The 23,438-nt window shown below is 36.8% G+C and overlaps 1 protein-coding gene across 1 annotated transcript in view; it reads right to left on the bottom strand.

Moving 5' to 3' along the window:
- Positions 1 to 22,468, bottom strand: part of LOC107582280 (neurobeachin-like) — a 288,543-nt gene extending 266,075 nt beyond the window's left edge. The window contains exons 1-2 of the mRNA XM_016268046.1: positions 22,460 to 22,468; positions 20,004 to 20,267 (exon numbers count right to left, since the gene is read on the bottom strand). Coding sequence (XP_016123532.1) covers positions 20,004 to 20,267; positions 22,460 to 22,468 — 273 coding nt within the window. The remainder of the gene's footprint in view (positions 1 to 20,003; positions 20,268 to 22,459) is intronic.
- Positions 22,469 to 23,438: the final 970 nt, after the last annotated feature.

The raw sequence follows: 23,438 nt of genomic DNA, 5'->3' as shown, positions 1-23,438 counted from the left end.
CAGAAGCGCCAGATTGTCATAGCAAAGTCAGAATTACCTCCTCTCCTAGGTTCACGAAACGGTCGTCCATAAAATGCACTGCTGTTGTAAGTCATCTTAAAGATTCCTAAATGCATCTACTTTCAGAAGGCCAAATAAAGTGCTTTTGCTTTCGCCTAGAAACACACAGCGTCTCCCTGACATGCTGCTTCAACACTAACTGCAGTTACTGAAACCACGCCTTCTTTCTTTGCGTGAACATTTGGGCGGCATTATGCAAATATTTCCACATAGTGAGGTAGATATGTGGGGGCGTGTTAGAACAAGCCGTTTTAGGGGGGCGTGGCAGAGTCTTAACTTTGATAAAAAATATCTCTTTGGTTTTGAGACTTTAGTCTTTGCAACTTCAGGGATCTTATCTATTCACAATCAGCTTGTAACACTCCAAAGAGAAAGGAAAACTTGAAATCGCATCATATGACCCCTTTAAGCCAGTTATTTCTATCCTTTGCTGTAGTGTGTCAGTAGGAAATGTCAGTTTACATTTCCAAACATTCATTTTGCCATTAATTGTAATGATCCAGTGAGATTTTTGTATGCACAAGGAGTCTGGCAACAGCCAGTTCTCCACACAGAGATCTGATCTCAGCATCATCCAGTCTGTCTGAGATTACATGAAGAAACAGAACAAACTGAGATAGACTAAATCCAGAAGAACTGTGGCAACGTCTCCAAGACACTTAAAGACACTGTATCTACCTATAATATGTATATCTATCTATCTATGATAGATAGATAGATAGATAGATAGATAGATAGATAGATAGATAGATAGATATTATAAAACAAATTGAAAAATTAAAAATTAAGTTAGTTTAATAATCATACAAGGTTGCATTGCATATGGCCCTCTGAACACACTCTCCAACACCTACTGTATGTGCTGCAGCACAAGTGCAACTGTCAGATTGAAAGCATGTAATCTACAGTATGTGCACTCAAATGTAATGAGGCCCATTTGCCATGAACACATAGACACTGACATCAAGTGCTGTATGTGGACATCTCCTGAAACGCACAAGACTGTAGATTTCTGGTAAAATAACATGTGGGTCTCCATGGCGAAGGCCATCTGCACAGCTTCCCGGGGACTGCTGGCTTGATGGACTCATGCCCGGATGGAGAAACAGTCCATTCATTCCCAGCTTTAGTAACGTGTGATGTCCTGAGAATGAGACTCCTACACCTACTCCTGCATCGCCGTAAACAAACATCCCAAAGATAACGTCAAAATGCCTGTGACGGCATGAATGACCTTAAGGAACTGTTAAAGTTGTGAAAATGATGAAATGTAATATCACAAACGTGATGTCATCACTGCCAGCCGCAGCCAAATGGAACAAAGAGCTTCCCAAAGAGTCACTTATGAGGTTCCATTTTAGTTATTATGCTACTTTAGACTTTAGAATATATTAGCATATTTACGCAGCTCAGTAGGTTTTAGAACAGAACTGAAGACTTTTGATCTAGATTATGGTCAGAAAAACACATGTGTAAATTCCAACCAGCCAATTCCAATCTGATGTGACATTATTGATGAACTAAGACGTAATATGTCTTCCTGTTAGGCTAATCTAGGAAAGAGTAACCTGGAAACACCTCTGCTTTTAGTGACACAAGCAATATATGACAATATGCTTTAGTACTGAAGACTTTTGATCTAGATTATGGTCAGAAAAACACATGTGTAAATTCCAACCAGCCAATTCCAATCTGATGTGACATTATTGATGAACTAAGACGTAATATGTCTTCCTGTTAGGCTAATCTAGGAAAGAGTAACCTGGAAACACCTCTGCTTTTAGTGACACAAGCAATATATGACAATATGCTTTAGTAGGAGAAACATACTCATTAGTTGCACTTGCTCAGACAAGAAACTAGCCAAAACTATTATTTTTGCCAGAAATGAATGATACCTTAAACCATGCAGCTTGTTGAGGAGAGGTGTGCTATGATTTCCACCGAAAAAAAGTCAAAAAATCTAATAGGCTATTACTGAAGGAATGACCAGTTCAGAGTGAGCATCCACATAGTAACCATCAGCAACACCAGAGCATTATTGTAAACTAAAACTAAAACTATTAAAAACATTTTTGATGTTCGAAAAAAGCTGAAATAAAATATTTCAGTTATTTGTCAAGTCAAGTTTTTTTTAACTAATATATTTAAGTTATACTGTAGCTGAAGCACTAAAATAACTGGAAATGACTAAAAACTAATACTGATCTAAAAATTATATATATCAAAACCACATAAATATAGCCAAGTACACATCAAATATAGCATAGTCAGTGTGGGCATGTGTGTGTCTTCTGAGCAGTCTACCATCGCTCGTCATGCAGGTGGCATCCAAATGATGTTCCTTTTTGTATTAGCCTTTGTCCACTGAGGCGCTGAGGAATTCAGACAGCCCTTTTGCTAAAGCAGACAGGAAGGTAATGCACCATCACTCCCTCTCCCAGAGTCACAGAACATAAGAGAGAGACGTATGAGAGAGAGGAAAAAGAGAATAAGGGTATGGCACCATGATATATTTATTAGGACTATCCAAAGTGTCTATATTCAAAGATAGTGTGAATCCTGTGACTCAAGAGTTTGCAAACTTCTTAAAAGTCTCTCCCAAAAAAGGAGCAGAAATATGACTTTGGAACTTTAAAATTGAGGCAATATGGCAGTAAGGTCTGCATCTTGCTGTGCTCAGATATTAAAATGCACCCTGCATTTGAAATGTGACATAGGCCTGCTTAATAATGCACACAAAAGCAAAGAATATTTTGGGTGTTTCTTCAACTGTAGGCAATTTTGGAAAATAAACACTCTAAGCATATTTTTACTCTCTTACTAGTTTGACAAATTTGGCTACTAACAATCTCACATTTGCTCCACAAATTTACAGCTTGATTGCAAAACTTGTATATATTTATATATACAGACAATATATATCTGATATGTATATATTAAAAAGTGTGACAATTATGATATATGAAATCTGTTAGTTTTAATTAAAAAAAATCAACCCTTTGGACATAAAAGTGACCAGAGGTCATGAAACACCCATTATTTCAGCACCCATTTCAGCGTTGAGAAGCATGCAGGCCGGTATATTTTCAACACCTATTTAAGCAAAAAAACACACTGAAAATACATTATAAATCTATTTTATCAACGCAGTATTGTGCAATGCAGGCTTTAATGAAGCAACACAAAGCAATAGACACGGTTAGACATTTATCAAGTCCTATACACAGTGATACAAACACAAACAGTAAATCTCACTGATTATTAAGTAGTTTATAGATACACTTTATGGTTTGGGTTCTGTTTTATGAGGATTTATGACAGATTTTCGTAATTTACTTCATAATATTAAAAGAAATTCTTCTGCATGTGGCTGCATTGTGAAACAGGCCTTAGGTCTGTCAAGAGGAATCTATGAGCCCACAGGAGGAAACCCCTCACAAACATTATGTGTTTTATCCTGTGAACTGCACAGTAAATAAAACTATCGGCTTTATTTCAATGATTGGAGACACTGTGCCTCATTTCTGATGTGCTGTTCGCCAGCAAAAGGCAAAACTGGGGCAACATGAATTTTAAATGCTTCCTGTGAAGTACAAAAGCCGTGCGCTCAAAACACGGGGAGTGAAATCTTCCCTTCAAGCCATCTGGAGCAAAAAATAAGACACGTTTTTGGTAATAAACAGATTCCAGTGCCTGCAGCTGATATGAGACTATTTGTCCCTTCCGCAACGGCCCTATCTGTCAACCCGGCTGAGGAGAAACAGAGGGCTGATGCAACGCAATGATCCCAGATTGTTCCAAAAATGTCAGCTTTTCATCAACACTAAATCCTCCTTCTTGCGGAGGGCACGGACGAGGCACGCACGAGAGATAGGTGCACACATGCCTGGGGTCCTCCCAGAGGTCTGTGGCTTTACGTGAGCTGCTCTCTCTCTGCTGCTCAGTGCCTGCTGTTCTGTGAGATCAGAGATGCAGTCGGTGGGGAGGAAAGCGGAAGACACGGAGCATTAACTTCACTTTAATCTTCAGTCCCACACCATAAATATCTTCTCAGTATTGGAATTTAGTTTAATGACAACCTGAGATTTATGAAGGACATTCCACCACTTAAAATAATACAAATTAGATAGATACACTGTAAAAAATGACCATGAATTTAACGGTAAAAGACTGTAAAAATGCTACAGTAAAAACCTGTTAAATGGTTAACGGTAAATTCCCCTACTATATACGGTGAAAAACTGTATTGGACATTAATTTTACGGTGGTATACCGTTTTTGGAAGTGGAAAAAGTCTGTATAATTTACAGCGAATAACCGTAAATTGACATTCCCAGAATTCCCTGCGTTACATTTCAAATTTGATGTTTTTTTGTTAAAATAACTATGTTTCTTCTTATCAGTTTTGTACATTAGGGTTGTGTTACACCTAATATTGTTAAATTAATGTTTATTGCATTATTTCAGTTTCATGTGTGTTACCATGATGGTGTTTGGTGTTTGTGTGAATGACACTGTGCAATTTCTATATATGTTATTATTTAAAAGCTGCTTGTGATGGGCTTTGGGTAATAATGTGACTTTCTCATTACCACCTGCATTTGGTGGTTATCAGTGTATTACAAAGGTACAAAACAGATTTCAGTACTTCAATAAGGTTGGTATATTAACAAATTTACAGTTAAATACCGTAATTTCATTAACTGATATAAAGTTAAAACCTAAAACGTTGCTACCGTATTTTTTACGCTAAAATTCCGGCAACCACAGCTGCCGTTTCTTTTGGTAGTGTAGGCTGATTATTCTTATAGATTGAAACAAATGTGCTTCAGCCAGAAAAAAGGGTATGAAAACTGCTCCGAGTCGCTGCAGAAAACAAAAAAATTGAACAACAACAAAAACGGGAAATGTTGCTGGAGACGGGCTTATTTAAAATGAAAACTCATTCTCTGCCAGCATGAGGCTTTTAGAGTGATAAAACTAGCGGTTTCTCCAGTAATGGCTGTAATCAAAGCAGCTCCGCTCATAAACGCTACTTTATCAGATCAGATAAAAATGCCATCGAAACTATTCTGAAGACAGTCAATTCCCTTCAGAGATACATTCATATAAAACACCCGCGCCGTGTTATGATTTTGAAACGTGCAGTGCTCATGTTTATTCAACGAAGTCAAACGCCACAAATAAATCAATGTATGGGAAACTGGTAATGTATAACGAAATATCGGAAATGTATTTAAAAATCATATCACCGTTATTGAAAAAAATTATATCGCGATACATATTGATATTGAATTATTGTCCAGCCCTAGTAGATAGATAGATTTCAGATGTGAAATTTCATTAAGCAACAGTAAATATGACGGCACCTTAATGGTGTGTTCAAATTACATCAAAAAGATCGTATTTACAAACTGAACACCACAATAATGTCATAATTACGAATTGTAAACTGGATTTTCTTTGAGCCCTGAGCTTCTGTGAGAAAATGTACATATTAACTGTAGTTTAGGGTAAATTTCTTTTCTTTTTTTTTCCTTCATTTACAATAAAACTGGCTGCATGTATAATATACAATAGTATTGTACAATTAATATATAAACGATTCAATTTACAGCACCTTAAAGTGAATAAAACATAAAAAAGCAAAAACACACCGGATGCACAGTATTTATTTATAATTTCATATTAGTTAAAAACCTTGCTGCATTTTTTATTTAACAAAAGTAAATCGGCATCGTGATCCTACCAAATTGACTTGAACGCACGTGATGTCGGACTTGTGCACTATATGAACCAGTTTGTTTCAAACCCTTCATGATTATTCAGAATTATTTAGTGTCATACTGTATGAGGTGCTCACTGAATCTGAATGTCTACAATTTGTATTATTTCCACCCAAATTTATCTACTGATGTCATGGCTGAAAAGAAAAAAGAATTATGAAACGCCACATTCACTGGAGAGTGAAATCATTGAATATGGGGAACAATTATAGATGTCAACAATAATTACTAATCGTCCTAGTAATTTCAATCCAAGGATTTGCAACTTTCCAACTTGTCCATTTCTGAAATACCCTTCCCTTCCCCCATCTATTATCATTTTTATTTTAAATGCACTGCAGTTACATCATGAATCACTATTACAGCCATTTACTTTCATTATGAGTCACACAGACTTCAGTAATGCATTACTCCGAACATGTTGTGTGCAATGTTAAAAACAGAGCAGATGCTGCTACAATGTCTCTTAAAAAATAAACCCAACCAGTCAGGATAGCAACGCATTGTTACTCAAGGGTGTAACAGATGAGGTTTGAATCTGGCTTACTCATGATAAGCTTCATGTATATGTTGCCATCAAAAAGAGAATTTTCGGATTAGCGGTGTCATTTTTCCGTTTTCTAAAGGAAAATATGTATTTGCTGAAGCAACAGTCCTGTGTGTATCATTCCAGAACTCTACACACAATGCCAGAGGACTGTGACTAATGCTTTGGACACAGTTACACTTTGTGCCTGACGTTAACAGGGCTCACTTTGCATACTCTCACATTAAACATTGAATTTCGCCCGAACAGCTGTTTCACTTCCAAACCCCTAGATAGCCATTATTGCCTTGACTGCTTCTGTAGTCTTGTGTATCGACTGCCCATAAGGTCACATTTGCATGGTCTGCTATCTGCACTCGTTCATGCCTGGAATTGTTTGGAATATAGCTTCGGAGAAGAGTTTAAAAGGTGAGCTCGTTACTTTGCATCTTACCAAAAGTTTGGTTTTAAATTAACCTATTAATAATGTTGATGGAAGACAGCACATGACTAGTTCAGGTAAATGTTAACGCTTTAGCTCCTGGGATATTGCTAATAGTTAATGGAATGAACAGAACATTCCCTTTGTCAGGGAAAATCAGTGATTAATGATTAGTCTGTGCTCTTTTCTGTTTAAGGATAAAATGATTCCCCACACATGGAATAATTCATATTTTTCTCTTACGCTCACCAAGGCTGCATTTATTTAATCAAAAATACTATGTGAAATATTATTACAATATAAAATAAGTTTCTATTTGTATATATTTTAAGATGTAATTTATTCCTGTGACGGTAAAGCTGAATTTTCAGCATCATTACTCTGGTCTTCAGTGTCACATGATCCTTCAGAAATCATTCTAATATACTGATTTGGTGCTTAAAAAACATTTATTATTATTATTATTATTATTATTAACAATGTTAAAAACAGCTGTGCTGCTTAATATTTTTGTGGAAACGGTGACTCACTTTTTCTAACTTATTTGATGAACTGAAGTTCAAAAGAGCATGTATTTTAAATAATTATTATTTTTAAATAAATTTATTATAAATAATATTTTTTATTTTTTTTAAATATATATAATTCTAAAACATTTTAAATGTCTTTACTGTCACTTTTAATCAATTTAATTTGTCCTTGCTGGACCCAAGTATTCATTTCTTTAAAAACTCTTTTTTTTTTTTAATTGAGCAGTGTACGTGTATAAAATATGGAATTGCAAAAATTTTCAAATAGGTCTTCTGAACACTGAACACCGTCACTGGTCAGAAAGACCGATAGTTCCACCCCCAGACTCACATCATTGGTTGAGTCTGTGTTGCTGTGTCAGACTGGTCAGGATATACAAACTGTTTTGTGAGTGTGTGTGTGTGTGTGTGTGTGTGTGTGTGTGTGTGTGTGTGTGTGTGTGTGTGTGTGAGAGAGAGAGAGAGAGAGAGAGAGCGTGTGTGAGAGAAATCAATATATAGGTGTCCAGGATATCAGGATATACAAACTGTTTTGTGAGTGTGTGTGTGTGTGTGTGTGTGTGTGTGTGTGTGTGTGTGTGTGAGAGAGAGAGAGAGAGAGAGAGAGCGTGTGTCAGTGAAATCAATCTAAATGGCTTACTTATGGCCTCTGAATGTTAAACTGACACTAGAGAAAGTAAAAAAATTATACACTTCAGCTTCAATATCGTCTAACATTATGCTAATGTAATTAACAACTAAAAACTGAAAACAAAAATGAAATCATTAACTGTGACATTAAGTTGAATACTGAAAAGCAAATAAATGTGCATTCATACGCCATTAGCACAGTCAGATAAACAGCTCTTTAAATCTTATGAATGCCTGGTGAATGTTTTGACGGAGGTTTTCATGCCAACCCCAGGTATTCAGTCTTTATCAACAGCCAGGGAGCTGCTAATCCATGCAAATGCACAGCGCAGTGGGGCGACAGGAACAAACCTAGAACCTCATTACCAGAGTTCTGGCAGTAAGCATGTCTGACCTCTAAAAAATTAGCTGCTCTGGCCAATTCCACACAGCCTGCTTATGAATTCAGGTTTTAAAACCTATATATCATCTGGGACAGAGAGAAGAGTCAGAGAAAATGCAGGTCAACACTTTATCAGAATCTGGTGGCTCTCAGTACTGCAGGTAGCAATATCAAACACCAACAGAACTTTATATTAGATAGCAAAACAGAGAGAAATATCTGCCCCAAGTGAGGCACAAAGTCACAATGGCAGAAATAAGTCTGTGAAAGGGAAATAATTTAAAGGGAATTGCTACGCAGTTGCTAAGGTGTTAGGCAGTTGCTAGGGCACTTCTTGGTTGCTTTCTCGCCCATATATATATATATATATATATAAACCCTAGGTCTCAGTGGCATTCTGGTGCCTAAATATGGCCCATGTCACTCCTTCAATTGGATTTCCCAGTTTTTTTCTCTAAAAAAAATTGGTGTATAAACAATTTTCACTAAGAAATTGCTAGTAAATTTCACAAATAATTACAAAGAAACATCAAGTAATGCATCGAATTAAATGTCAAATTCTGAAGTATTGAAATAGTATTTTTTTCTTCTACTCCAATAATTTAAAAAAAATTGTTACACTGTGAAAATTGCAAGTCTGGTTATAAAGTATCAAGATGTGGTCATATTTACTATTCGGCGAATTATCATGGGCAAAATATTTTCATACACAGATTTGCCGCACTGACCAACAAAAAGCTGCTTAGTTTGAAAGATTTCACTAATGTGACCACACCTTTAGCTCCAAAATGTAAGATATTATTTGTGTGCATAACACAAACGGTGTGAGTTATGCAGTAAAGTTTAATACTTATGGTTAGTGGTTTAAGCAATAGTATAATGAGAGGGGGGGGGGGAAACAATTTTCACTCAAAAATTGCTAGTAAATTTCACAAATAATTATAAAGAAATGACAAGTAAAACACTGAATAAAAAGAATTTTTTGTGAAACATGTAATCCTTTGTTTTATTTATAATTTCCAAAAAAAGATTACATTTAGTGTTGCTGGGCATAATTTCAGTCATTTCAATAGGAATCCAAACAATCTGGAATTTCATGTGAGGGCGAAAGATTTATGCACACAAATTTGCCATGTTGACCAATAGAAAGCTGTTTGGTTTGAAAGTGACCTCTGCGTGACTTGTGCTTCATACAATGCTACATTTGACAAGGGTCCTTTTTGGCAGCAAAATTTTACTGAGATTTTACTAATGTGTCCACACCTTTAGCTGCAAAATTGAAGATATTATTTGTGTGCATATCACAAACACTGTGAGTTACACAAAGTGCAATACTTATGATTAATGGTTTACACTACAGTAAACTACTATTTTACAAAATTACAGAGAAATGGCAAATAACACATTGAATTAAACATGAATTTTTTTCATGTACTGAAATACGGCAGACGTGCAGCAAACCAGTAGATCCAATCCATATTCATCAATGTACATTCAAAGATTGAAAGTCTGCTAGATGACAAATGAAAAAAATTCTGTAGTTCATCTACCCAGTCTGCATTAATTTTATGCCATTTATTTGTATTCCGCTAACATACGACTCTTGACTAAAGTAAATCCTGATGGATATAAAGCAGCAGTGATTGTTAAAGACAGCACAATTACACCAAAAAAAGCTTTCTGTTCACATTAACCTAATTTAACCATTTTCAAGCAATAAAAGCTACCTACGGGGTGAAACATTTCCACTTTATCTGTATAACAGCTTTCATTTCAGACTTCGCAGCAGAGGGAGATTAATGACAGACTTGTTCTTAATTAGCCCAGATAAGGCACATTGTCAAGACTCAGTCTTGTAGAACATGATTGAGAACATGGTAGATCTGTCTCTAAAGCTGAAGGTTCCCGTGTTAGCTTCTGCGGAAATGACGGATATTTGTTGTCGATTGGGCCTCTGAAAAGCTTTGTATAGGAATCAGAGTGTTGAAGGGAATTAGAAGCAGTAATATATACTTCCAAGATCTTTATTGCTCATTATTAAGAAAAAAATTTGGCTCCACAATCATGTAAAGGCATAGTCCAAAAATCTAAATTCTGTCATCATTTGCTCACCCTCATGCCCCTCCAAACCTGTATGACTTTCATATTTCTGTGGAACATGACAGAAGATATTCTGAGAAATGTCTGTGCTGTTTTGCCCAAACAAAGAAGTCACTGGTCACCAAAATTGTTTGGTTACTGGCATTCTTCAAAATATCTTCTTTTGCGTTCCACAGAATCATACAGGTTTGGAACGAAATTGTTGCGCGAGTAAAAATGACAGAATTAAAATTTTTGAGTGAAGCAACATTAAAGTAGTCATGCTCCCACAGTTGATTTCTTCGCACCAAGCTGCTTACCTATTGCAGATTCAGTCTTTCCAGCCTGGTGCAGGTCTACAATTTTTTTTTCTGGTGTCCTTTGACAGCTCTTTGGTCTTGGCCTTGGTGGAGTTTGGAGTGTGACTGTTTGAGGTTGTGGACAGGTGTCTTTTATACTGATAACGAGTTCAAACAGATGCCATTAATACAGGTAACGAGTGGAGGACAGAGGAGCCTCTTAAAGAAGAAGTTACAGGTCTGTGAGAGCCAGAAATCTTGCTTGTTTGTAGGTGACCAAATACTTATTTTACTGAGGAATTTACCAATTAATTCTTTAAAAATCCTACAATGTGATTTTCTGGATTTTTTTTTCTCATTTTGTCTCTCATAGTTGAGGTATACCTATGATGAAAATTACAGGCCTCTCACATCTTTTTAAGTGGGAGAACTTGCACAATTGGTGGCTGACTAAATACTTTTTTGCCCCACTGTACGTATGTGGTATATTTCAAATCATCTGAAGCCATACAACAACTTTGCGGGAGGAAAAGACTCAAATTGGAGGTCATGGGTTCTTGTCACCACATCAAATCTGTGCCATATGAGGCATTTTATATTTGAGAGCTGCATTCTGAGTTGAATGATTCATTCTCAAATGAATGATTTGAAAGTGAAAAATGACTTCGATTTCAGCTCTGTGGTCACTATAAATTGTTGCTGAATGAAATAATGCTGTGTGAAGACCGCTTTTGTGTTTCAAAGATAAAAAATAACAGCATGTGAGTTTGGAATGACATGAGTAAATAATGACAATTTATATTTTTGGTTGAACCATATACCCTTTATCTCTAATAAATCAAATGTTCCCTGTTCACTTTCACTATGAAAACTTCAGAGCGATTCAATTGGCCAAATCTCAAGTTCATTTGAAGATTTCATGAGCTTTCACTTCACAGTGTTTCTGAGCATGTTCTCCAAATAACCTTTTAAGGCAAGACCATGTACTATGGAATCAAAGAGAGGCCACTAACCACAGTTCAGCTGTTCAGCATCTATCTCTTCCGCCCAACAAATCTTCAGCCTGGAGTGAGTAGACTAGTATAAAGTCGGGGGGTAGGATAATGTAATCTAGATGCTTCAAGATACAAAAACCATTCGTTTCCATCCGTGAGCCTTCACCGATAAAATATTGTATTTAAATTTAGTAGCAATGCAAAAGTTTCTGAGGTATTCTAGGAGAAATTGTTTATAATGCTTTTTATGAATACACAGGAAGCACCGATTCAAAATAAAGCAAACATAAATAATATATATATATAATCTACACATCAAAGAAACTGAATACAGCATCCAACTCTAAGAGACTAACAAGACCTTCTGGAAGTAGACAATGCTCTGTACTCATTTGTCTTTCTGCTCCATTTATTGTACGACTGTTTCCCAAGGGATACTTTCCTTACAAAAAACAAAGGTTACACTGGACACAATGCATTTACGAACCCAATGGTCCTATTTTTCATCAACCATTTGCTGTTTGTACATTGGATAGTCAGTACAGTACCATCTATGCATAAGCACGGCGCAATTATCAATATAAACAGAATGGAGAATGTCTTTGTGTTTTGTCCAAACAATGAAAGTCAACACTGCTGTTTGACTTTCAATCCATAGACAAAATTAGCTTTTGGAACGACATGAGCGTGACTGAATCATGACAGAACTTTCATTTTTGTAAATTTTTTCAGATCACTGTATCAACAACATATCAACTAGAGTTGTTATTGTTAACTAAAACTAACTAAAAAACACACAAAAAAAACAAACGAAAATTAGAAATGTTGCTTTGGTAACTAACTGAAATTGAATTGAAATACTAAAATTACTAAAAATAAAACTGAAATAAAAATAAAGTTAATTAGAAATATTTTAACAAATAATAACAATAAATATAGCTGGAGTTTTTGCACCTTTCTGGAGTTTTATTTTAAGTCTTGATGTCCTTAAGGATATATATTTGCGGTATAAGTACCAAAAACCATCTCAATATATTTTTTACAGCTCCTCTCTCAGGAGCTCTGCTGAGAACAGGTCGATTTTGGCCTGTCTAATTAATATTCATGAGCCTCTCTTCTGATTGGCCTGTTGTTTTCTGAGTGACGCACGGCCAGGCCAACCAGGCCTCAGGGTCAGCCGACGTCACAGCGCTAGCTGGAGGCAGCAAAACAAAGGGGAAACTGGAGGCCGCCCATTCAAACCAGCGCAGATTCGGCTACATAAAGAGCTTAAAATATCATCTTGTTGTGATGTTGGGTGACAGAATCGATGTAATACAGCCTCAAATTAGAAATTTGATTGCATATCTGCTGTCACTGCCAGACAAAAAACCGACGACAGCTGTGGTTAAACGCGATAAAACGAGCAGACTGGACAGAAACGATCATCAAAAATGCTCGCGTTTGCGGCGCACACTTCTTATCAGAAAAGGTTCAATAAAGTATTGTCTTTTGTTGTTATGGCCGCATCTACAGATTTCTTGCCACATGTCTATGTTTCTTGCATCTCACAATTATGTCGTGTATGAAATAATGTCTGTGTGCATGTGTGTAAAACAACAAACTGACGATTTATATGTAATCATTTGTAGTTGTATATACATTGTTAAATAACAATGTATTAAATGTGGCTGGAACAATAATGTAGCTGTAAAAATAGTTTCCTGTTGAAATTGAAATGTATATCTTCATCATGACTAGATAGACACGGCGAGTTTGTCTTTACTATACACGTTAGATGTGATCCACCTCATAGTAACAATCCTGTCAGATCGTCCATCCTTTGAGTGAGAGTGTAACGTTACAGGTCGGCCGATCTGGTTTTGTGGTTAAAGTTAACCTTTTCGTCATGTTTCCGTGTTGTTGTTGCTCAGCAATAGCATGGACGCAATGTTGTCTGGGGGTTTGGCAAAAGGAGAGTGGGACGGTGGGCGGTGCTCGGGGTGGTGACTGAAGGCGGTGAATGTGTAGTTCTGATGTCAACTTTTTACGGAAGTCACAATGGTTTGTGAAAAATCACAGCTACTTTATTCAGGCTGTGTGCATTTTACTGTGGACTGACTGTTTTGAAACTTATATGGTAGTTAAATAGCCCCTAAACCTCAGTTATCATGAAAAAAGCCAGGAAATTTCAGTTTTGACAATATGGGACCTTTAAGGGGCCAAGCACTGAAAAAGCAAGCATCAGGCCAACTGCAGCAATGAGTATTTGAAGCCATTTTAGGATGAGTTTAGCCAAAATGGCTGAAAAAAATAATAAATACAGCCACTAATAATATGACTTAATGGCTTATCACGTTTGACCAATAGGTGGCACTGTAGTCAAATCGATGTGGAGTGTTCTGTGTGAGGTGACAATGGCACACACAAAGTTTGGAGTCAATATGTCAAAGCTTTGCAGAGATACAGCCTCAGACGTAGTCTGGCATCATGCCTAAACTTTGTTGCGGTGCTATACAAAAACAGTTTTGTCTATCAACACGAAATCCATAACTTTCTGTCAACACAATCTGAAGATGATCCGACTCGATTTTGGGGAAAATCGGAACAACGGTCAAGGAGGAGTTTGAAAAAGTAGGTTTTTTCAACATAAATCAAAATGGTGGAGAAAAAGTTTGTTCTCGGTAACATCCAATGAATATTTTCAGACCAGTTTCATTACAATAGGCTAATTTAATCAAAAGTTATTAGCATTTTTGTAAATTGCATTATTAGTGGTTAATGAATGGTTTATCACTTTTGACCAATAGGTGGCGCTGTGACCAAATTGATGTGGCATAGTCAGTGTGATGTGACAATGGCACATAAAAAGTTTGGTGTCAATATGTCAAAACTTTGCAGAGATACAGCCTCAGACGCAGTTTGGCATCATTCCAGCAAATTCGTTGATGCGTTAAACAATAACCATTTCGTATATCGACACAAAATCCAGAAATTTTTGGCAGCATGGTCTGAAGATGATTTGAGTCAAATTTGGTGAAAATCGGACCAACGGTCTAGGAGGAGTTCAAAAAAGTAGGTTTTCAACAAAAATAAAAATGGCGACAAGAAGTTTGGCTGACTATGGCAAAATTAGTATCTATGTTCTCGGCTTTACCCAAAGAATATATTGAGACCAGTTTCATTACAATAGCTCAATTGATTCAAATGTTATTAGCATTTTTGGAAATTTCATTGTAACTTTTGACCCCAAAACCTTTTGAGTACCATCAGGGAGTGGTGCCGAAGACACATACCAGGTTTCACAGCGATACGCCAATGCGTTCATAAAATATAGCATTTTACGACAAAATCCAAAATGGCCGACGCCCAAAGTGGCTGACATGGGAAAATTGGGTATGGTTCGACTCGGCATGTTGCACTGAATCTAAATCGTTTGTGATTTTTGGCCAAACCATTCAGAAGTTATGAAAATTTTTTATTTTTGCTTATATCTCCTGACAACTAGGTGGCACTGTGCCGAAACTTTCATAACTTTCCCGCAAGCGGTTCTATGGGCTCAACCATACTTTGAAAACTACACTCAAAGGAGAAGATCAGATAGATGAAAAAAAAATTCTAGACATTTTTTTTTAAAACTGGTTTCTATTTAATTAAAAGTCCTTAGTAAAATATAGAATCCTACTTGCTAGGTTCGCAGAATTATACAAAAAGCATTTTTAGATCCAGCTTTGAAAAGAGTCTCTTTTGCAGTTTGTTCAAATCCTTGACAGACCTTCTTAATTGTTAATCTTCTCTGTTTCCTACTAGTCACTGTTTCACCACCCACAAGTCTGAGTTTGAACTCAAACCGCTCAAGTGTAACAAATAGCAGCATCCTTGGACAGAGAAAAAAAGGGGCTCGGTATTTACATTGGGTTTGAATTTCACATGGGGTGCCTAGTTCTGATAGATCGAGTCCGGCTTGACAGTTCTTCCTGTCTTACCTGGCAGACTGATGGCCCTATTCCTGTTCCTGCTCGAACACATCATCCTGTCCAACACAGGGATCTCCGTGACACATCGCACTTCCGGAGTGACAGAGTTACTTTGTCAGAGTCTCTCTAAAAATCGGTACACAAGATTTAAAGTGTGCTGATAGTACAATGTGACAAACAAGGTGTAACTTCCCACCGTTTGATTCTTTTGGATCAGATTTAACGATACGATAAAGTCGAGTGAGTTTGTTGCCTCGGTCAAAACAACCAAAGTAAATCTAGCGGGATCAATTCCATTACACATCTCCGAGTCATTGCACACTAGAGACTCCAGCGATCAATTCTTAATCGAGACATTAAAGCAACCACACTGCTGTTCTTCTCATATACCGTGTCTCTGAGACACTGACAAGAACACCAGTGTTAACACAATGATAGGATGATTGTAACTGTGAAACATGGTACAAAATTTGACTTGTGTACTTCTCTAAAACTTCTCGCTTTGACGGTCACATTTTGAGTTGTGAATTCACCTCTCTTTTAAATCAAGAAAGGTGAGATTTGCCTCGTGTGCTGTTCTTCTCACTTCACAGTTAAGAGAAGTCAGGGTTGTATCGAGATTATTGAAAGTCCCTCAGAGTAACAGGACGATGTCTTTGCCCTGACATGCTGAGGGCTGCAACATGTCTTGTCTGTCCGGTCTGATGTCGTCTCTCCCCGCTGTGACAGAAAGGCCCGTAATTAATCTCTGGAGCGGGAACAATGAGGCTGCAAATATCAAGGTTCAGATATGTAGGGGTTAAGGCAGTTTGCCACATCGGAGAGCTGTGTCCCTGGATTGCTCAGGTGACATTTCTAACACGATGAGAAAGTGGCTGAATGTATCATGAACTTGGATAGAACCAAGGACCAAGACATTTATGGCACTTTTCCACTGCATGGTACGGCACGGTATGGTTCACTTTTGGGGCGTTTTCCACTGGGTATAGTACCTGGTACCTGGTACTTTTTTCAGTACCACCTCGGTTGAGGTTCCAAGCGAACAGTACTGTTACCAAAATGTGACGTGTAAACTCTGCTGATCACTGATTGGCCGGAGAGAATTGTCACTACCTGCATCACTGAACTTGCAACACGAGACACAACAGAACCGCTAGATTTAAATCAGCACAGCCAGCGAAGGATCAAAACGCAAGTTTTGAACGAACGCACCTTTTTTTAACAACCAAAAAATGGCTGTTTCGTTGTCTGTTGAGGAAGTACAGATGTTCCTTTCATTGACAGCAGAGGAGTGGATCCAGCGAGAGCTTGATGGGGCGACGTGGAATGAAAAAGTTTTTCCAGGAGTCATGGCAGTAGAGGCGGCGCAACTATAACGACATGTGAATAATCCCACCAACTCTAAAGCGGTACTAAGCTGCAGTGGAAACGCAAACCGAGCCGAGCCGAGCCGAGCCGTGCCGTGTCGTGACGTACTGAGCCGTGCCGAGCCGAATCGTACCACGCAGTGGAAAAGCACAATTAGTCAGCTTTTCATTATGCTGATCTAACAGTCAAAAGTACTTTGGCATCAAATTGACACTACAATAAAAAAGACTTGGTAGCAAGGCTTACAGTGTGTTGCAGAAAATGTTTCATATCTCTTAACCTTTGGTCACATAATGGAGCATAACTTTTGTCTTAGCGATGTATTAATGTAAAAATTGATGGTTTGTCTTATCTGAATGTAAAGCAACAGTCCAAAAGAAAGTCAAAAATATCAAATCATTACACCTAGCAGTGTAAATGCAGCCAGTTCTATGTATGGAAGCCTGTTTCCAAGTAAAAACAAAATTAAAAATGTTATTGCGACTCTTTATCTCACAATTCTGACTATAATTCTAACAATTCCATGTTTATATCTTGCAATATTGCGTTAACATCTCGCATTTCTAACTTTTTTCTTAGAATCGTGAGTTTGAATAAAAATCTCGCAATTCAGATTTTTTTTTCTCAAAACAGCAAGTGTATAACACACAATTCTGACTTCATTTCCAGCTATTTTGAGTTCAAATCCGTACATTTTGAGTTTTCATCTTGTAATTCTGACATTTTTCTCAGAATTCCAGGTTTATATCTCACAATTCTGAGTTAACATCTTACAAATCTGACGATTTTCTCAGAATCGTGAGTTAACAAAAGTCGGACTTGATTTATAGCAATTCCATGTTTGTCTTGCAATTTTGAGTTAACATCTCACAATTCTTTTTCTTCTCAGAATTGTGAGTTTACAACACAGTTCTGACTTTATTTCTAGCAATTCTGAGTTAAAATCTCACAATTTTAAGTTTTCATCTAGCAATTCTGACTATTTTCTCAAAATTCCAAGTTTACATCTTGCCATTTTAAGTTAAGTTCTCACGGCTCCGATTCGATTTCTAGCAAATCCATGTTCATATCTTGCAAACATCTCATAATTCTGACTTTTTTTTTCTGAGTTTATATGTCTTTCAGGGGGTGCCTAATTTAGTGGACAAAAGGATCTGTCTGCATCACAAAATGCATATTCTGTTTAAGAAATGTTTTGGTATATTCCATTTTGTATTTATAATAAGACATAAAACCACGAGTGCCTACATATTAGTTTTTGCAGTGGTTTCAAAAATAATGAAATTGTCACTGATTTTGGTATTGACCTCTGACATTTTGTTCTTGCAACAACCCAACATGCAAGTACTTGGTAAAACACAAAAAAGGTACTCTCCATGTCTCTAAAACAGCTAACTGATTGATGAAAATACATGTTGTACATGGTGGCTGAAGAAGCCTTAGCAAACGGTGGCTGTCAAATCAGAAATGCACCCTGGCGTGCCATAAAGAGCAGCACATGTGAGCTCAGGAACAGACCTGTTGTCTAAATGCTGTCAGCATCGCCTCCTTGACTCACCGTGTGCTGCTACTGTGTGAGACAGACAACAGTAACTAAAGTTCCTGAGTTTTTCTATGCTGGATGAGCCTCTGGTTTCTTCATTCATATTCCTCAGGTCAGAACACCAAACTAAGAGCATCTGCATTTGTAAAATCAATCAAGTTGACTGAAAAATCCCACCTAGGAGGATAAATATCATAATACGATTAGTCTTTTCCAGCAGGTCAGTGCTGTTTGTCTGACATCTCATTACTCAGGTTATTAAGAATCACAGTACAAAACATTCGCAATACCAGAGTTAAAGAATAAGCAATGTTTGACCAAACACCCTGGTTCAGGCATATTGTAGCACATACTCAGCAAATACACTAATAACGTAAGACTAAAGTGCATTAGCTAAACAAGCATGCAATGAGTCTGCCTGTTTTTACAGACAAAGACTAAGCATAATCAAATCAAAAGATTGTCAGTGTGTAACACAATAAATATGTCACCAAACACTTGCACTGACACACAAGGACAAACTTAATTGCATAGTGCTTTCAGACTAACATTGTATGTTGTGATATATGAATATATAAGCCTATTTATTTCCCAGATGCTCCATACATAGCAATAGCATATATAATTTTTAATGGAAATAATGTTGATTATGACTTTAACACGGAGTACAAAAAAAGTTGTATTCTGTGTTGGCATGTACTAATAAAGAAGTGAGAGAAAGAAGGACATTTTTAGGCCTGGATGCTCCTCTAAATATTGTCATTTTGAATAAAGTGAGACAAATTCATTTAAATCTTCCCCACAAATATTTTGTTTACAAAGTTAGTCACATGTCTTGTTTTTTTTACACATTAAACTTTATAATTTTGATTAGTCAATTTCAAATAGCTACCCTGGAAAAAAAGTAAACACATAAATAACCGTGTTGTTTGTCTAGTTGTCCAGAAAAATAGGTTAACATCCTTAAAAACATACTTCAGAAGCAAACTTTTTTTTTAAATCAAGTTTGTTTGTTTTTTTCCACCACTACCAAATTGTTTTTAACAAAAAGTCTAACATGTTTAGTGAGACTGTCTTGTTTCTAAGAAGGTTTATTAATTGTTCAGTGTATGACTGTAGCACAGGTTGCATATAAACTACAGAAAGACACCTGTTTGGTTGCTGTTAATGACAGACACTTTACCATATGTCAGTGAATGTAATGAGCACATAAGAGCTGCAGCCTAATATTCACAACCTGTGATACATCACAACATCATTGATTCATGAGGTTCATGCAGTGTTCATCAAAACCAAAATAACTGCCTATCTAGAATCCACTGGATCATTCAAAGCGCCCCAAAAATGCTGTCTAACAGTGAGTTCAGTAGGTTTTGAAACCCAGCCACAAGAAGTGCCACTTACCAGATTCAACACTGTTTCCACTATATCTCTATTGCTGACCTCGCCGACTTGAATGAGACCGGTGAGGACTGCGAATTTCGTCTTGATATTCCGAATCGGAACCGAGGGGTTTATCACCCCGGCCGGCAGCACCACCGATCCGGAGCAAGACATCATCATCATCATGTCACCGGTACCGGAGCCCGCGGCAGCTCCGTGCTGCCTGTGGCCGGGAGGAGGTGCTCTGTCGACCGGCGTGGCCACCGGCTGAACGCTCGCTATATCCTATCAGCCGCGGTGTTTAAAAACAGCACTGTATCATCAAGAACAGGAGGTGTTTTGGTCAAATCAAGTTCGATGAGATATCTACAGCCACTTTAAGGGGAAACAAATCTCCGATAGTGATTTAATATCCACCGGCTGTGCAGTAAGAGTCCAAACGCATGTGGAAGATTCACAGTATATACTACAGATGCTCCGCACACTGTACTTGAGCTCTTGCTTCCCTCTCTGATTTGTGTTCAGTGATGTAGTATGTGGGTTTGCAATACCGATCAAATGTTTCTCATGCTGGGAAAACGCCCTCTATGTGCAGTAGAGTAGACTACCGTCGGCTGCAGTGTGCGTCCTGTCTGCACCTTCGTGGGTCGAAGGGAAGAAATAGATTACAGATGGATCTCTACCGATCAAACAGGTAAATATGAGAAGTTAGACGCAAGCAGTAGATTTTTAGATAACGGCGCAGCAGTCAACATGAATAGAATAGGCATAGATATTTTTTTTCTATAGATAGATAGATTTTTTTTTAATTATTATTATTACACTGTTCCATACTTGTTTCTGATTTGTCAATCACAGGAATAATATTCGCCATTGGCATTGCTATAATGGCAACGCTGTCCAATATCAGATAATGCAAAGTCCGATTCATTTCCGAGAACCGGTTCTTTTCGGACAGATCGGCTCATTGAACCGGTTCTTTTCGGACAGATCGGCTCATTGAACCGGTTCTTTTCGGACAGATCGGCTCATTGAACCGGTTCTTTTCGGACAGATCGGCTCACTATTGAACCGGTTCAAAAAGCCGATTCCTGACGTTATCAAGCAATAACGACTTGATACGCATTTCTTTTCTAACAACTCAGTGCCATGTTGGATCAATGGAAAATGAAAATAAGTCATTTGTGTCAACACATATTGAAACATTCAAAAATAAAGTTATTTGTATGAAAGCATATTGCTGAATATTGCCATATAATTCACTTAAGTTAATGGAGTTTGTGGTCAGTTTCATTCACGGATCCTGCAATACCGATTCCTAAAAGTTTCACACCTACAGCACACATTACAGACATTGATGCACAAACGCATATATGTTCTACATGTCTACACTATAAAGAATGAAAAATAGCTATATATATATATATATACTGTAAAACATTTCAAGTTGGTTAAACTTAAAAACGAAAGTTCACCTGCTGCCTTAAAAATTAGAGTTAACTCAACTAAAAGATACTCTATGTTTCAACTCAATTTATTAAACTAATGGTCATTTGTTGTTTCAACTTGATGCTCTGAGTTAAAACAACTTACTATGTTACATTATCAGTTCAAGAAAACTCAAATCAGCTCATAATAAATAGACTTGTAACTGGTCTGCTCAAAAATAATAAAATGTTATTGGAATAAATTCAAGCAATGATCTACAAGCTTTAACATTGGTTTGAGAATACAAATTCTTGTTAGGAAAACAGGTTTTAAAAAGCCATTTAAGAACACAAGTGCTTAAACATCCATTTCATCAAAACATCGGAGTTTCTCTAATATTATACAGAACTAGAAGAAAGGTAGATGAGTGGTATAAAAGAGTCGAGGTATAGAAAACTTAACTGAGGGGGAAAGAAAAAGGCATGAATTGGGGGAAAATGAGGAGTGGCAGGCCGTGTGTAATGATACAAAATAACGGCTCATCAATTACTTTAAAGATTGTAAGTGTACTCTATATAAACAAGTACATGTAACTTTTTGACCTTTGAATGATTTGCACAATACATGGTCATTGACAGTGTTGAACAATACTCATGTAGTAAACTCTTACTAAAGCAATAAGAGCAAGCATGTGAAACTTGTCTATTTCTAATGAATGCTCAAAGGTTTTTCCTTATTGTAAACACTTGACCAAAATTCAGCATTTGAGATTTCAGATAAAGAAAAAAAAAACTATTGTCAACTCAATTCATATTTTGTTACATTTGTACTTTATATTTGTACATGATATTATTGATGACATGGTTAGGCACGATATATAATACTTGACAGTCAAAAAAGCATTTTAGTATAAATTATTACTGATTCTGGGATAATAATAATAAATATATTGTAATAGTTAAGCGGATTGACTTTTTCCCTACACATACTGCTCTACAATGAATTTAGTATCATCAGTACATTAACAATGTGTAAACATATTTTCTTACATCACACATTTTGATTATCTCAGAAGTGTCCTCTGAAAGGAAGCGTGGAAGGCTAAGTAAGGCAGCTTTTCTTCTGTTCAGATTTGTGTCCTACATACAATGAACCGGTTCTTTTCGGACAGATCGGCTCATTGAACCGGTTCTTTTCGGACAGATCGGCTCACTATTGAACCGGTTCAAAAAGCCGATTCCTGACGTTATCAAGCAATAACGACTTGATACGCATTTCTTTTCTAACAACTCAGTGCCATGTTGGATCAATGGAAAATGAAAATAAGTCATTTGTGTCAACACATATTGAAACATTCAAAAATAAAATTATTTGTATGAAAGCATATTGCTGAATATTGCCATATAATTCACTTAAGTTAATGGAGTTTGTGGTCAGTTTCATTCGCGGATCCTGCAATACCGATTCCTAAAAGTTTCACACCTACAGCACACATTACAGACATTGATGCACAAACGCATATATGTTCTACATGTCTACACTATAAAGAATGAAAAATAGCTATATATATATATATATACTGTAAAACATTTCAAGTTGGTTAAACTTAAAAACGAAAGTTCACCTGCTGCCTTAAAAATTAGAGTTAACTCAACTAAAAGATACTCTATGTTTCAACTCAATTTATTAAACTAATGGTCATTTGTTGTTTCAACTTGATGCTCTGAGTTAAAACAACTTACTATGTTACATTATCAGTTCAAGAAAACTCAGATCAGCTCATAATAAATAGACTTGTAACTGGTCTGCTCAAAAATAATAAAATGTTATTGGAATAAATTCAAGCAATGATCTACAAGCTTTAACATTGGTTTGAGAATACAAATTCTTGTTAGGAAAACAGGTTTTAAAAAGCCATTTAAGAACACAAGTGCTTAAACATCCATTTCATCAAAACATCGGAGTTTCTCTAATATTATACAGAACTAGAAGAAAGGTAGATGAGTGGTATAAAAGAGTCGAGGTATA

The sequence above is a fragment of the Sinocyclocheilus grahami genome, unplaced genomic scaffold, assembly GCF_001515645.1.
Source record: "Sinocyclocheilus grahami isolate Dianchi unplaced genomic scaffold, SAMN03320097.WGS_v1.1 scaffold42.1, whole genome shotgun sequence".
In the NCBI taxonomy this organism is placed as follows: Eukaryota; Metazoa; Chordata; class Actinopteri; order Cypriniformes; family Cyprinidae; genus Sinocyclocheilus; species Sinocyclocheilus grahami.
This window is presented reverse-complemented; position numbering and strand designations above follow the sequence as displayed.